Below are 14,559 nucleotides of genomic sequence, written 5' to 3'. Positions count from 1 at the left end.
GTTAAAGTTAAGTACATGTTCTGTTGGGTTGGTACCTCACAGGTACAGCATTAATTTGTAAAGGCATTTGTAATAAATATATCAATTCTAGTTTGTTTAGTAATTTAAAAGTACTGTAATTTCCTGGGGACCTAAATCTAGGCTTTTTGTATATCCCTATGCTTATGCACTACTGTCTACAGTGGCAAAGTCTAATCTAGTCTGTAATCCTAACAGGGTCCTTTGCCTTTGGAACTTCAGCTATTGGGTCAGAAAGCAATGGAGTGTCGTGCATATGCTAAAGCTTTACACTATAAAGAAGAAGAGTTTCACAAGGGTCCCACTTCAGAGGTCTTGGAGCATCTCATCTCTATTAATAATAAATTGGGCCAAAAAGAAGCAGCAGCAGGTAAATTGGGCTAACTTTTTTTGCTTCGTCCTTCCTTCAACAGAAGAGGAGGGGGTGCTCTAATGTTGGTAAACGGCTCTTGATACTAAGAATTGGAGCTATCCTCTTTCCCAGATCAAACCTGATTACCTTTCTGTCCTCAGGCACTTTGTGGCTCTTATGGGTTTAGCACTTCCCATGATTATGAGGAAAGGGGTAAGGGCCATCTTGGAAGATTTGCAGAAAAGGATCGAGTAGATTTTGAGTGCTAAGGTCTTTAGCATCTGGCAGGGTTATCTTAGCATATTAGATTAGGTTAGGTTAAGTAAGGTTCATCAGGAAACAGGACAAGTGTTTCCTGACGTGGGTCTTGGCCGTATGATGACCCGATGCTGGAGCTTTTGCTCATTTGACTGAGGCCTTCCTCTGGCTTACCGGTCCACCCCTTCAAAAATTATGGTCATAGTTACGTATAACCATTTCAATGTTAGAGGAAATAGAAACAAGTGGGTTTTATGGCTTGTTCTGTTGGTGAGCAAGGTAATATTTATGAAGGGATTCAGGGAAACTGGTTAGCCAGACTTGTGCCGTAGAGGTAAGAAGAACCATGCCTGCACTCTGTAGGTAGGGTGGGGATATTGCAGTTCACAGATTAATTTGAATTATAAGGTCTATATTTCTGGCAAGGCAGCTATTAAATGAGTGATACTGAATGTGATTCTTATTTTCTGGTAACCCTATCTTGATGGGAAGCAGCTGGTATGTTAGAAAATAATATAATCATCATCATCTATTTTTAAGTAGAGATTGAATAAGAAAGTGATAAACTAAGCACATATTTCATAGCAGATCTGTATGTAATATTTGATAATAAGCTGTCAATTCAGCAGATTTAATAAGTCATTAATTTTGTGAAAAAATCATACAGTTTACTGTTTCACTATAGTATTTTATTCTATCTTTCAATTTATTAATTTTCATAATTAATGACTATACTTACTCTTAGGTCTCCTGGAGTATGCTCGAAAGAACAACCGTACTGATATGAAGGTACAAGAGCGCTGGCATGAAAAATTGCATGATTGGGACCAAGCACTTCAAGCATATCAAACAAAGTTGGAGACAAGACCTGACGATCTTGACTTGGTTTTGGGTCAGATGAGATGTCTTGAAGCTCTCGGTGAATGGTCAGTAAATAAAAAAAATTAAGAAATTTTAAATCCTCGTGGAGTTTACTTTCTGTTTTGGAATAACCCCTCTCTCTTCCCTCAGAATGTATCTAATCCATATTACCATGATGTTGGTGAAGGCCTCTTGATCTAAGGAATTGGAGCTAACCTTTGCTTCCAACCTGATTACATCTCATTTCCCAGGCACTGTATGACACTTATGGTTTAGATCTTCCCATGAATATAATAATTATCACTGTGAACTTATATAATAGCTACCCCATTCTCTTTCTCACACACACACACACACACTTGTCACACTTTCCCATGTACATATTTATGTTCTCATTAATTGCTTTTTCATGGTGAGCATAAATTACTCTCCTGTTGCAGTAGGTTCAACTTATCAGGATGAGCTCTGTAAGGAGAGAAGTTAATTAGTTTAGCAGTGCCCACATCCACACCATGAAAATCGAGGTTACATACCTTGGGAACAGCTGAAAAGAAGTCAGAGTAATTTTGAAATAAGGGCCAAAATATGAGTGATTTGCTCCTAAGTTATGCCAAACATCATTGATTGTTTATTTAACAGTTGATAGTTGGATAGTCTAACCTCAATTACACAGATATTTCTACAGTTAACCCTTTCAGGGTTTCTGACATACTAGTACGTCTTAAGCACCAGAGTTATTGACGTACTAGTACGCGTAAATTCTAGCGCCTTCAAATCTAGGGAGAGAAAGCTGGTAGGCCTACGTATGAAAGAATGGGTCTATGTGGTCAGTGTGCAAAGCATAAAAAAAAAATCCTGCAGCACACAGTGCGTAATGAGAAAAGAAAAACTTTGTTTTTGATTTAAAACAGCAACTTTGCACTGTATTTCCATATGGTACTAATGGTTGTATTCTAGTTTTCCTTGTCTCATTTTATGAAATGGTAGACATTTTTTTTTTTTTTTTTAACAAGTCAGCCATCTCCCACCGAGACAGGGTGAGCCAAAAAGAAAGAAAATCCCCAAAAAGAAAATACATTCATCATCATTCAACACTTTCACCTCACTCACACATAATCACTGTTTTTGCAGAGGTGCTCAGAACACAACAGTTTAGAAGCATATACGTATAAAGATACACAACATATCCCTCCAAACTGCTAATATCCCGAAACCCCTCCTTTAGAGTTCAGGCATTGTACTTCCCGTTTCCAGGACTCAAGTCCGGCTATATAAAAATAACCGGTTTCCCTGAATCCCTTCACTAAATATTACCCTGCTCACACTCCAACAGATCGTCAGGTCCCAAATACCATTCGTCTCCATTCAGTCCTATCAAACACGCTCATGCACGCCTGTTGGAAGTCCAAGCCCCTCTCCCACAAAACCTCCCTTACCCCTTCCTCCCAGCCTTTTCGAGGACGACCCCTACCCCCGCCTTCCTTCCCCTACAGATTTAAATGCTCTCCCTGTCATTCTACTTTGATCCATTCTCTCTAAATGACCAAACCACCTCAACAACCCCTCTTCAGCCCTCTGACTAATACTTTTATTAACTCCACACCTCCTAATTTCCACACTCCGAATTTTCTGCATAATATTTACACCACATATTGCCCTTAGACAAGACATCTCCACTGCCTCCTCGCTGCTGCATTCACAACCCAAGCTTCACACCCATATAAGAGTGTTGGTACTACTATACTTTCATACATTCCCTTCTTTCCCTCCATAGATAACGTTTTTTGTCTCCACATATACCTCAATGCACCACTCGCCTTTTTTCCTTCATCAATTCTATAATTAACCTCATCCTTCATAAATCCATCTGCCAACATGTCAACTCCCAGTTTGATATCCAATTTTTCTTTATGTAAATCATTTGATACCCTCATCACCTTACTCTTTTCTATATTCACTTTCAACTTTCTTCCTTTGCACACACTCCAAAACTCATCCACTAACCTTTGCAATTTTTGTTTAGAATCTCCCATAATCACAGTATCATCAGCAAAAAGCAACTGTGTCAATTCCTATTTTGTAATTGATTCCCCATAATTTAATCTCACCCCTCTCCCAAACACCCTAGCATTTACTTCTTTTACAACCCCATCTATAAATATATTAAACAACCATGGTGACATTACACATCCCTATGTAAGACCTACTTTTACTGGGAAGTAGTCTCCCTCTCTTCTACACACCCTAACCTGAGCCTCACCATCCTCATAAAAACTCTTTACAGCATTTAGTAACTTACCACCTATTCCATATACTTGTAACATCTGCCACATTGCTTCCCTATCCACTCCATCATATGCCTTTTCTAAATCCATAAATGCAATAAAAACTTCCCTACCTTTATCTAAATACTGTTTACATATATGCTTCAATGTAAACAGTTGATCTACACATCCCCTACCCACTCTGAAACCGCCTTGCTCATCCGCAGTCCTACATTCTGTCTTACCTCTAATTCTTTCAATTATAAGCCTATCGTACACTTTTCCTTGTATACTTAGTAAACTTATTCCTCTATAATTTTTACAATCTCTTTTGTCCCCCTTCCCTTTATATAAAGGGACTATACATGCTCTCTGCCAATCCCTAGGTACCTTCCCCTCTTTCATACATTTATTAAACAAAAGTACCAACCACTCCAACACTATATCCCCCCCTGCTTTTAACATTTCTGTCATGATCCTGTCAGTTCCAGCTGCTTTACCCCCTTGTCTTTCATAGACTCATCTGTCAACAAGTCTTATATCTGAACACATTTACTTCCTCTGTATTCTATCTTTTCAATCTGATATCCAGTCTTTCATTGCCTTGATTTTGTGTTATTCTCATCACCTTGCACTTTCCTATATTCACCCCTAAAATCCTTCTTTTACATACCCTCCCAAATTCATCCACCAACCTTTGCAACTTCTTTTCAGAATCTCCCGAAAGAACAGTGTCTTCAGTTAAGAACAACTGTGACAGTTCCCACTTTGTATCAGATTTAACACTAATATCACATGTTTATACCATAGGGGTGAACTATACAGTGTATCATGTGATCGTTGGGATGGCTCCATGGCTGATGAGTTCCGTGGTCAGATGTCCCGAGTGGCAGCAGCTTCAGCATGGGCAATGGGAGAGTGGACAATGATGGAGGATTATGCCAAATATATCCCATTTGACACACAGGAAGGAGCATTTTACCGTGCTGTGCTGGCAGTGCATAAGGACCAGTACTATATGGCACAGCAGGTGTGTAATGCATAAATATCTCATCTTTTTTCTCTTAGTGCTTTGAATATCTGAGGAAAAAACTGTGGTTAAAATAATTGAAGTTGTTATAAAACTGTTCTGTACCATACTCTGTCAGTTTTTTTTTTTTTTTTAATATTTATACTAGGTATTGCATAAACTAGTGCTATTTCCTTAATTGTTTTATATAATATGTCTGCATGTGTTTGCTTGTTTGATTTTTTTACATTTAAATAATTCAAGTAAAAGGCAAGTGCTGTGATGAAACAAGTGAAAATATCCACAGCTTATTGATAATGCCCGAGATCTGCTGGACACAGAACTGACGGCCATGGTGGGTGAGAGTTACCAGCGAGCTTACAATGCTATGGTGGCAGTACAGATGCTCGCTGAGCTAGAGGAGGTGATACAGTACAAGCTAGTGCCAGAGAGGAGACAGCCTATTACTCAGATCTGGTGGGAAAGACTACAGGTTGGTTGGTTGGTTGAAATTTGTTATTCTTGGCAATAAATTTTCTTACTGAAAACCTTGCATGTAGCTGGTGGTACTCTGATTAGTCAGTTTCATTGATATGTAATTGTTTTGTTCCTGTGTCATTTATTGTAATTTTTCTGTAGTTTATTCATTTTTTATTGTACCATAAATCTCATATTTGCTTTTTTCCTAAATAAATAATTATCAACCTCCATGGGCAAGTGGAGAAAAATCCTTCATCTGTAAGCTGTGCGGGCCATAAGAGGTGACTAAAATGCCAGGGGTAAGGGGCTACTAACCTCTCTCGAGTCTCCCTGTCTTGGTGGGAGATGGCCAGTGTATTAAAAAAATATCAATAAGTGACATATGCAGTATCGACAAGTTTAACTCTGGTGAACATGAAGCACCATACTTGTTTGCCTATTCTTTGTCTCTCTGATATGTGTGAGGTTCATTTTTTTTCTCAAATTATTTTTTTGAAGCATCATGCACAATATTAAAAGAGTTTTCATTTAGGATTTGATGCCTCACATCGTTAAGCAAGATTGCAGACTTTGCTTATATTTAATCTGTAAAATAGTGTTTTTATTAATCTAAGTATTTATATTCTAGGGCTGTCAGCGTGTCGTTGAAGACTGGCAGAAAATACTCCAGGTTCGCTCTTTGGTTCTTAGCCCACAGGAGGATATGCGTCCTTGGTTAAAGTTTGCCTCCCTCTGTCGCAAGTCAGGTCGCTTGGCGCTATCTCACAAAACTCTTGTGCGGCTCTTGGGGTGTGATCCATCCACAAATCCTACTCAAGCACTTCCAGCTACCCACCCACATGTGACTTACCAGTACTGTAAACATATTTACACGTACCCGAATAGACGACTGGAAGCTCATGGGTATGTATTTTTAGCTTGCATCCCTAGTAAATTTCCATGTTTAATTGCATATTAGTAGTAGCTGAAAAACGAGAAGATTAATCCCCTGATATTTTGCAGGCGATTGCAGAAATTCCTACAGTACTTGGCTCCAGCAGTTGTTGTTGGTCAGAATGGGGATGGTAAACTGCGCAAGTTGGTATCCAGAGTCTACCTCAAACTTGGAGAATGGTGAGGTTCACTTTAATTGTCTTTTTCATGCATTGTCTCCACCAATACTTATTTTCATGGTTCTTGGTGGGTCAATACTGCATGTAGTGTCCAGGTATATCTTTTCCCTGCTGCTCATTTATTAATGATTTTCCTTCTGCTATGTACATACCAGTGAAAGTCTAGTATGCAGATTGGAAGATGCACAACTTAGAGGCTCCTCTCTCCCCAGATGAAATATTTTTATGAAAAAAATTAGGCAAGCTATGATGAAGCATCCTTGGGTAGGACTATTGTAATTTCTATTGAATTTATTATACCTTCTGTATGTTAAAATACTTGAGGGTTAGGTTGTATTATCAGTAATACAGTAGTTTGTGATCTTGCATGACTGAACTTGTTTTATGTTTAGTGTTCTTTGACATTTCTTTTCATGTTGATAATTGTGCAAGAGGGACCTTTTTTCAGCTTTTATTTCCATTTGTGGGTTAGTTGTGAATTATTTCAGCAAAGTATTTGGACTTATTCTTCGATACATTTCTTACTTGGCACAATGATTCAGGGAAAATTGGTTGGCTTGACTTGAGTTTAAGAAGGGAAGTGCCATTACTCTGAATGTTGCTGTTTGAGGGTAATCTGACGTCAGTTGAGTGAATTTTGGTGATTGCGCTTTCTTTGGGTCAGGAGAAGGCTGTCAGTTTAAAAAAAAATGAGTGCAATCATGATTTTAAAATGTATTATGATTGATAAGTGTTCTGCGTGAATTCACAGTGAATAGCAACAAGTGGTTTTTATGATGATGTGCTGTTGGAGTGTGAGTGAGGTAACATTTATGAAGAAATTCAGGGAACCAGTTAACTGGACTTGAGACCAGCTAACTCCTTTAGAGTGTCTGCACTCTAACGGAGAGTTGGAGATATTGCAGTTTGGAGAGTCAACTGAACTGTGATGTTAGCACACTTCTGGCAAGATAGCAATGAATGAATGATGTCGACTATATTTCCTTACTTTCGAGTCACCCTGCCTTGGTGGGAGATATCCTTTTTTCTTTCTTTCAACACACCGGCCATATCCCACCAAGGCAGGGTGGCCCAAAAAGAAAAACGAAAGTTTCTCTTTTAAATTTAGTACTTTATACGGGAGAAGGGGTTACTAGCCCCTTGCTCCCGGCATTTTAGTCGCCTCTTACAACAGGCATGGCTTACGGAGGAAGAATTCTGTTCCACTTCCCCATGGAGATAAGAGGAAATAAACAAGAACAAGAACTAGGTAGTAGGTTGGTAGACAGCAACCACCCAGGGAAGTACTACCGTCCTGCCAGATGACTGTGAAACAAAAACCTGTAATTGTTTTGCATGATGGTAGGATTGCTGGTTTCTTTTTCTGTCTCATAAACACGCTAAGATAACAGGGATATCTTGCTACTCCTACTAACACTTTGGTCACACTTCACAGACACGCACATGCATATATATATATACATACATCTAGGTTTTTCTCCTTTTTCTAAATAGCTCTTGTTCTTTTTTATTTCTTCTATTGTCCATGGGGAAGTGGAAAAGAATCTTTCCTCCGTAAGCCATGCGTGTCGTATGAGGCGACTAAAATGCCGGGAGCAATGGGCTAGTAACCCCTTCTCCTGTATACAATTACTAAAAAAGAGAAGAAGAAAAACTTTATAAAACTGGGTTGCTTAAATGTGCGTGGATGTAGTGCGGATGACAAGAAACAGATGATTGCTGATGTTATGAATGAAAAGAAGTTGGATGTCCTGGCCCTAAGCGAAACAAAGCTGAAGGGGGTAGGAGAGTTTCAGTGGGGGGAAATAAATGGGATTAAATCTGGAGTATCTGAGAGAGTTAGAGCAAAGGAAGGGGTAGCAGTAATGTTAAATGATCAGTTATGGAAGGAGAAAAGAGAATATGAATGTGTAAATTCAAGAATTATGTGGATTAAAGTAAAGGTTGGATGCGAGAAGTGGGTCATAATAAGCGTGTATGCACCTGGAGAAGAGAGGAATGCAGAGGAGAGAGAGAGATTTTGGGAGATGTTAAGTGAATGTATAGGAGGCTTTGAACCAAGTGAGAGAGTAATTGTGGTAGGGGACCTGAATGCTAAAGTAGGAGAAACTTTTAGAGAGGGTGTGGTAGGTAAGTTTGGGGTGCCAGGTGTAAATGATAATGGGAGCCCTTTGATTGAACTTTGTATAGAAAGGGGTTTAGTTATAGGTAATACATATTTTAAGAAAAAGAGGATAAATAAGTATACACGATATGATGTAGGGCGAAATGACAGTAGTTTGTTGGATTATGTATTGGTAGATAAAAGACTGTTGAGTAGACTTCAGGATGTACATGTTTATAGAGGGGCCACAGATATATCAGATCACTTTCTAGTTGTAGCTACACTGAGAGTAAAAGGTAGATGGGATACAAGGAGAATAGAAGCATCAGGGAAGAGAGAGGTGAAGGTTTATAAACTAAAAGAGGAGGCAGTTAGGGTAAGATATAAACAGCTATTGGAGGATAGATGGGCTAATGAGAGCATAGGCAATGGGGTCGAAGAGGTATGGGGTAGGTTTAAAAATGTAGTGTTAGAGTCTTCAGCAGAAGTTTGTGGTTACAGGAAAGTGGGTGCAGGAGGGAAGAGGAGCGATTGGTGGAATGATGATGTAAAGAGAGTAGTAAGGGAGAAAAAGTTAGCATATGAGAAGTTTTTACAAAGTAGAAGTGATGCAAGGAGGGAAGAGTATATGGAGAAAAAGAGAGAGGTTAAGAGAGTGGTGAAGCAATGTAAAAAGAGAGCAAATGAGAGAGTGGGTGAGATGTTATCAACAAATTTTGTTGAAAATAAGAAAAAGTTTTGGAGTGAGATTAACAAGTTAAGAAAGCCTAGAGAACAAATGGATTTGTCAGTTAAAAATAGGAGAGGAGAGTTATTAAATGGAGAGTTAGAGGTATTGGGAAGATGGAAGGAATATTTTGAGGAATTGTTAAATGTTGATGAAGATAGGGAAGCTGTGATTTCGTGTATAGGGCAAGGAGGAATAACATCTTGTAGGAGTGAGGAAGAGCCAGTTGTGAGTGTGGGGGAAGTTCGTGAGGCAGTAGGTAAAATGAAAGGGGGTAAGGCAGCCGGGATTGATGGGATAAAGATAGAAATGTTAAAAGCAGGTGGGGATATAGTTTTGGAGTGGTTGGTGCAATTGTTTAATAAATGTATGGAAGAGGGTAAGGTACCTAGGGATTGGCAGAGAGCATGCATAGTTCCTTTGTATAAAGGCAAAGGGGATAAAAGAGAGTGCAAAAATTATAGGGGGATAAGTCTGTTGAGTGTACCTGGTAAAGTGTATGGTAGAGTTATAATTGAAAGAATTAAGAGTAAGACGGAGAATAGGATAGCAGATGAACAAGGAGGCTTTAGGAAAGGTAGGGGGTGTGTGGACCAGGTGTTTACAGTGAAACATATAAGTGAACAGTATTTAGATAAGGCTAAAGAGGTCTTTGTGGCATTTATGGATTTGGAAAAGGCGTATGACAGGGTGGATAGGGGGGCAATGTGGCAGATGTTGCAAGTGTATGGTGTAGGAGGTAGGTTACTGAAAGCAGTGAAGAGTTTTTACGAGGATAGTGAGGCTCAAGTTAGAGTATGTAGGAAAGAGGGAAATTTTTTCCCAGTAAAAGTAGGCCTTAGACAAGGATGTGTGATGTCACCGTGGTTGTTTAATATATTTATAGATGGGGTTGTAAGAGAAGTAAATGCGAGGGTCTTGGCAAGAGGCGTGGAGTTAAAAGATAAAGAATCACACACAAAGTGGGAGTTGTCACAGCTGCTCTTTGCTGATGACACTGTGCTCTTGGGAGATTCTGAAGAGAAGTTGCAGAGATTGGTGGATGAATTTGGTAGGGTGTGCAAAAGAAGAAAATTAAAGGTGAATACAGGAAAGAGTAAGGTTATGAGGATAACAAAAAGATTAGGTGATGAAAGATTGAATATCAGATTGGAGGGAGAGAGTATGGAGGAGGTGAACGTATTCAGATATTTGGGAGTGGACGTGTCAGCGGATGGGTCTATGAAAGATGAGGTGAATCATAGAATTGATGAGGGAAAAAGAGTGAGTGGTGCACTTAGGAGTCTGTGGAGACAAAGAACTTTGTCCTTGGAGGCAAAGAGGGGAATGTATGAGAGTATAGTTTTACCAACGCTCTTATATGGGTGTGAAGCGTGGGTGATGAATGTTGCAGCGAGGAGAAGGCTGGAGGCAGTGGAGATGTCATGTCTGAGGGCAATGTGTGGTGTGAATATAATGCAGAGAATTCGTAGTTTGGAAGTTAGGAGGAGGTGCGGGATTACCAAAACTGTTGTCCAGAGGGCTGAGGAAGGGTTGTTGAGGTGGTTCGGACATGTAGAGAGAATGGAGCGAAACAGAATGACTTCAAGAGTGTATCAGTCTGTAGTGGAAGGAAGGCGGGGTAGGGGTCGGCCAAGGAAGGGTTGGAGGGAGGGGGTAAAGGAGGTTTTGTGTGCGAGGGGCTTGGACTTCCAGCAGGCATGCTTGAGCGTGTTTGATAGGAGTGAATGGAGACAAATGGTTTTTAATACTTGACGTGCTGTTGGAGTGTGAGCAAAGTAACATTTATGAAGGGATTCAGGGAAACCGGCAGGCCGGACTTGAGTCCTGGAGATGGGAAGTACAGTGCCTGCACTCTGAAGGAGGGGTGTTAATGTTGCAGTTTAAAAACTGTAGTGTAAAGCACCCTTCTGGCAAGACAGTGATGGAGTGAATGATGGTGAAAGTTTTTCTTTTTCGGGCCACCCTGCCTTGGTGGGAATCGGCCGGTGTGATAAAAAAAAAAAAAAAAAAAAAAAAAAGAACTAGAAATTATTATTATTATTATAATCAAAAAGAAGCGCTAAGCCACAAGGACTATACAGCGCTGCAGGGCAGGAAGGAAGCGAGGGCATCAGGTGGCAAAAGGGAGATGGACGAGTAATAGGTTACGGATAACAGCGGGGTAGTGGATGGTGAAAGGGTAAAGGGCAGCAAGAGACTGAACTAGAAAGGGCTGAGGGGAGTGCGAAAAGTATCATCAGAGTTTGTGGAGTAAATCAGTCGTTGTCAAGAAGTCAATGAGAGAGTCAGGATTAAAGGAGGGTCCATCAGCAAGAAGGGAAGGTAAAGAGAGAGTAGTAGAACGGAGACGACGTTGGAGGTAAATTCTGCGTGCTCGTTGATAGAGAGGGCAGTCTAACAGAATGTGGCTAATTGATACTGGAACTTGACACTGCTCACAGAGAGCTTGTACATGTATGTGTCCTAGGTAGTAGGTTGGTAGACAGCAACCGCCCAGGGAGGTACTACCGTCCTGCCAAGTGAATGTAAAACTGAAGCCTGTAACTGTTTTACACGATGGTAGGATTGCTGGTGTCTTTTTTTTTCTGTCTCATACACATGCAAGATTTCAGGTACGTCTTGCTACTTCTACTTACACTTAGGTCACACTACACATACATGTACAAGCATATATATACACACCCCTTTGGGTTTTCTTCTATTTTCTTTCTAGTTCTTCTTGTTTATTTCCTCTTACCTCCATGGGGAAGTGGAACAGAATTCTTCCTCCGTAAGCCATGCGTGTTGTAAGAGGCGACTAAAATGCCGGGAGCAAGGGGCTAGTAACCTCTTCTCCTGTATATATTACTAAATGCAAAAGGAGAAACTTTCGTTTTTCCTTTTGGGCCACCCCGCCTCGGTGGGATACAGCCAGTGTGTTGAAAGAAAGAAAGAACATGTATGTGTAGTGTGACCTAAGTGCAAGTAGAAGTAGCAAGACATATCTGAAATCTTGCATGTTTATGAGACAGACAAAAGACACTAGCAATCCTACCATCATGTAAAACAATTACAGGTTTTCATTGTACACTCACTTGGCAGGACAGTAGTACCTCCCTGGGCAGTTGCTGTTTACCAACCTACTACCTAGGTGGGAGATATCCATTGTATTAAAAAAATTAAGCCATCTCAGACAGTGACGCATTTGCATTATCTGTTAATTGTAAGCAATGTAACAATTAACAAATGTGAGTTTCTACTTGAATATGTAGTAAGTAGTCTTTGGCTAATATGGGAAGGAAAAATTTCTTAGATTTTGTATTGAATATTCCTGTTACTGTACAGGTATGAACAGCTTCATGGACTGAATGAGGAGAACATAAGTCAGATCCTTAATTATTACACTCTTGCTAAAGAAACAGACGAGTCCTGCTACAAAGCGTGGCATGCATATGCATATATGAATTTTGAAGCCATACTTTTTTACAAGAACAAGAGTGAGGGTGTGAAGTCTGACAGCAGTGGGGAGGAGTCTGGTACTCCTAACAAGAAGAAGGTGAGAAAAAATATTTTTTGATTTTTGGAACTACAGTATTGATTTTTTGTTTTGTATTTCAACTCTCCCATTTTTTCTTGTTTAGTAGTTAATTAGCTTTCTTTATAAATTTATTTTGTCCTGTCTGTTATATGTATTGTTGTTATAACCTTGTCTAATTGTATTTCCTATACTAACATTAATTCTGTTTCCTTAATTGTATTTACTTAGGTACTTCTTTTCCTACACTGTTTCTTAGTAAAGTGATGATTTCTTCACTATGTTAAATCTCCCATTTGAAACTCGTGACCAGTTTTAAGTGTTCCAGAAAGGCTTTTACTGCTTGTGAGTAGCTTCAGTATTGTGGAAATTTAAACATTGATGGTAAGAGAAGATCTTAAGCAGAAAATAGGTAAAAAGCAGGTACAGGTGGGCCCCGCTTTTACAGCAGGTTAGGTTCCAGGCTACTACTGTAAAGTGAAACATATCCTCTCTCTTCCCCCTCCCCCTTTCTTTTTCTTTCAAATGTTTACATTATCAAATGTGAAGTGAGCAATAGAGCTAGACTTGAAAAATGTATATAGTGAGTGGTGAATATATTTATTGTAGGAAGTCCAAAAAATGAAGAACGGGTATAATTGAAACTCGCTGTACAGTGGACCCTCGCCTTATGATATTAATCTGTTCCTGAGAGCTCATCGTAAGCCGAAATTATCGCAAGGTGAATTAATTTTCCCCGTAAGAAATAATGGAAATCAAATTAATCCGTGCAAGACACCCCAAAGTATGAAAAAAAAATTTTTTTTACCACATGAAATCTTAATTTTGATACACACAGACCAAAGAAGACATGCACAGTTACTACTCTGCTAAGAATAGAATACATGACGCTTACCTTTATTGAAGATCTGGTGATGATTGATGGGATGGGAGGAGGGGAGAGTGTGGAAGTTATTGTTTAGAAGGGGAATCCCCTTCCATTAGGGCTTGAGGTAGCAAGTCCTTTTCCGGGGTTACTTCCCTTCTTCTTTTAATGCCACTAAGACCAGCTTGAGAGTCAATGGACCTCTGTCACACAACAAATCTGTCCATAGAGCTCTGTATCTCCCGTTCCTTTAAGACATTCCTAAAATGGGCCATAACATTGTCATTGTACAGGTTGCCAACACGGCTTGCAGTAGCTGTGTCAGGGCGATTTTCATCCGTAAAGGTTTGCAGTTCAACCCACTTTGCACACATTTCCTTAATCTCTTTTTTCAATTCCATACTAATTCTCGCCCTTTTTACCACAGGGATGGCACTAGAAGTTTTCTTGGGGTCCATGGTGACTTATCTTGCAGTTACAAGCACTAAAAACACTGGGATAATGTGAAATGTACCGAATGTATACGTAGATGCGACCACACTGGCTGGCTTGTAAATACTGGCGCTGAGGCCACACGTGGGACGCGTCCCAGACAAATCACGTAAGGCGAGTTTTTTAGTGTGAGGCGAGGCAAAATTTTTGCGTTAAAATGTATCGTATGGCGGATTTAACGTAACACAATGCCATTGTAAGGCGGGGGTCCACTGTATAAGCAGAATTCTGTAAAATGAAGTGCTGTAAATGGGGCCTGCATGTATAGGAATATACGTAAATAGCTTTTTTTTTTTTTCTCCAACAAGTCGGCTGTCTCCCACAGAGACTGGGTGACCCAAAAAAGAAAGAAAATCCTCAAAAAGAAAATATTTTCATCATCATTCAACACTTTCACCACACTCACACATAATCACTGTTTTTGCATAGGTGCTCAGAATACAACAGTTTAGAAGCATATACGTATAAAGATACACAACATATCCCTTCAAACTGCCAAT

General features: G+C 39.7%; 1 protein-coding gene across 2 annotated transcripts in view; it reads left to right on the top strand.

Moving 5' to 3' along the window:
- mTor (serine/threonine-protein kinase Tor) overlaps positions 1 to 14,559 on the top strand; it is a 141,750-nt gene that overhangs the window by 116,213 nt on the left and 10,978 nt on the right. For both annotated transcript variants that reach the window (XM_070100585.1, XM_070100591.1), the window contains 7 exons: positions 217 to 388; positions 1,374 to 1,554; positions 4,564 to 4,783; positions 5,070 to 5,255; positions 5,871 to 6,145; positions 6,245 to 6,355; positions 12,513 to 12,723. In XM_070100585.1, coding sequence (XP_069956686.1) covers positions 217 to 388; positions 1,374 to 1,554; positions 4,564 to 4,783; positions 5,070 to 5,255; positions 5,871 to 6,145; positions 6,245 to 6,355; positions 12,513 to 12,723 — 1,356 coding nt within the window. The remainder of the gene's footprint in view (positions 1 to 216; positions 389 to 1,373; positions 1,555 to 4,563; positions 4,784 to 5,069; positions 5,256 to 5,870; positions 6,146 to 6,244; positions 6,356 to 12,512; positions 12,724 to 14,559) is intronic.

The sequence above is a fragment of the Cherax quadricarinatus genome, chromosome 5 (genome assembly GCF_038502225.1).
Source record: "Cherax quadricarinatus isolate ZL_2023a chromosome 5, ASM3850222v1, whole genome shotgun sequence".
Lineage (NCBI taxonomy): Eukaryota > Metazoa > Arthropoda > Malacostraca > Decapoda > Parastacidae > Cherax > Cherax quadricarinatus.
This window is presented reverse-complemented; position numbering and strand designations above follow the sequence as displayed.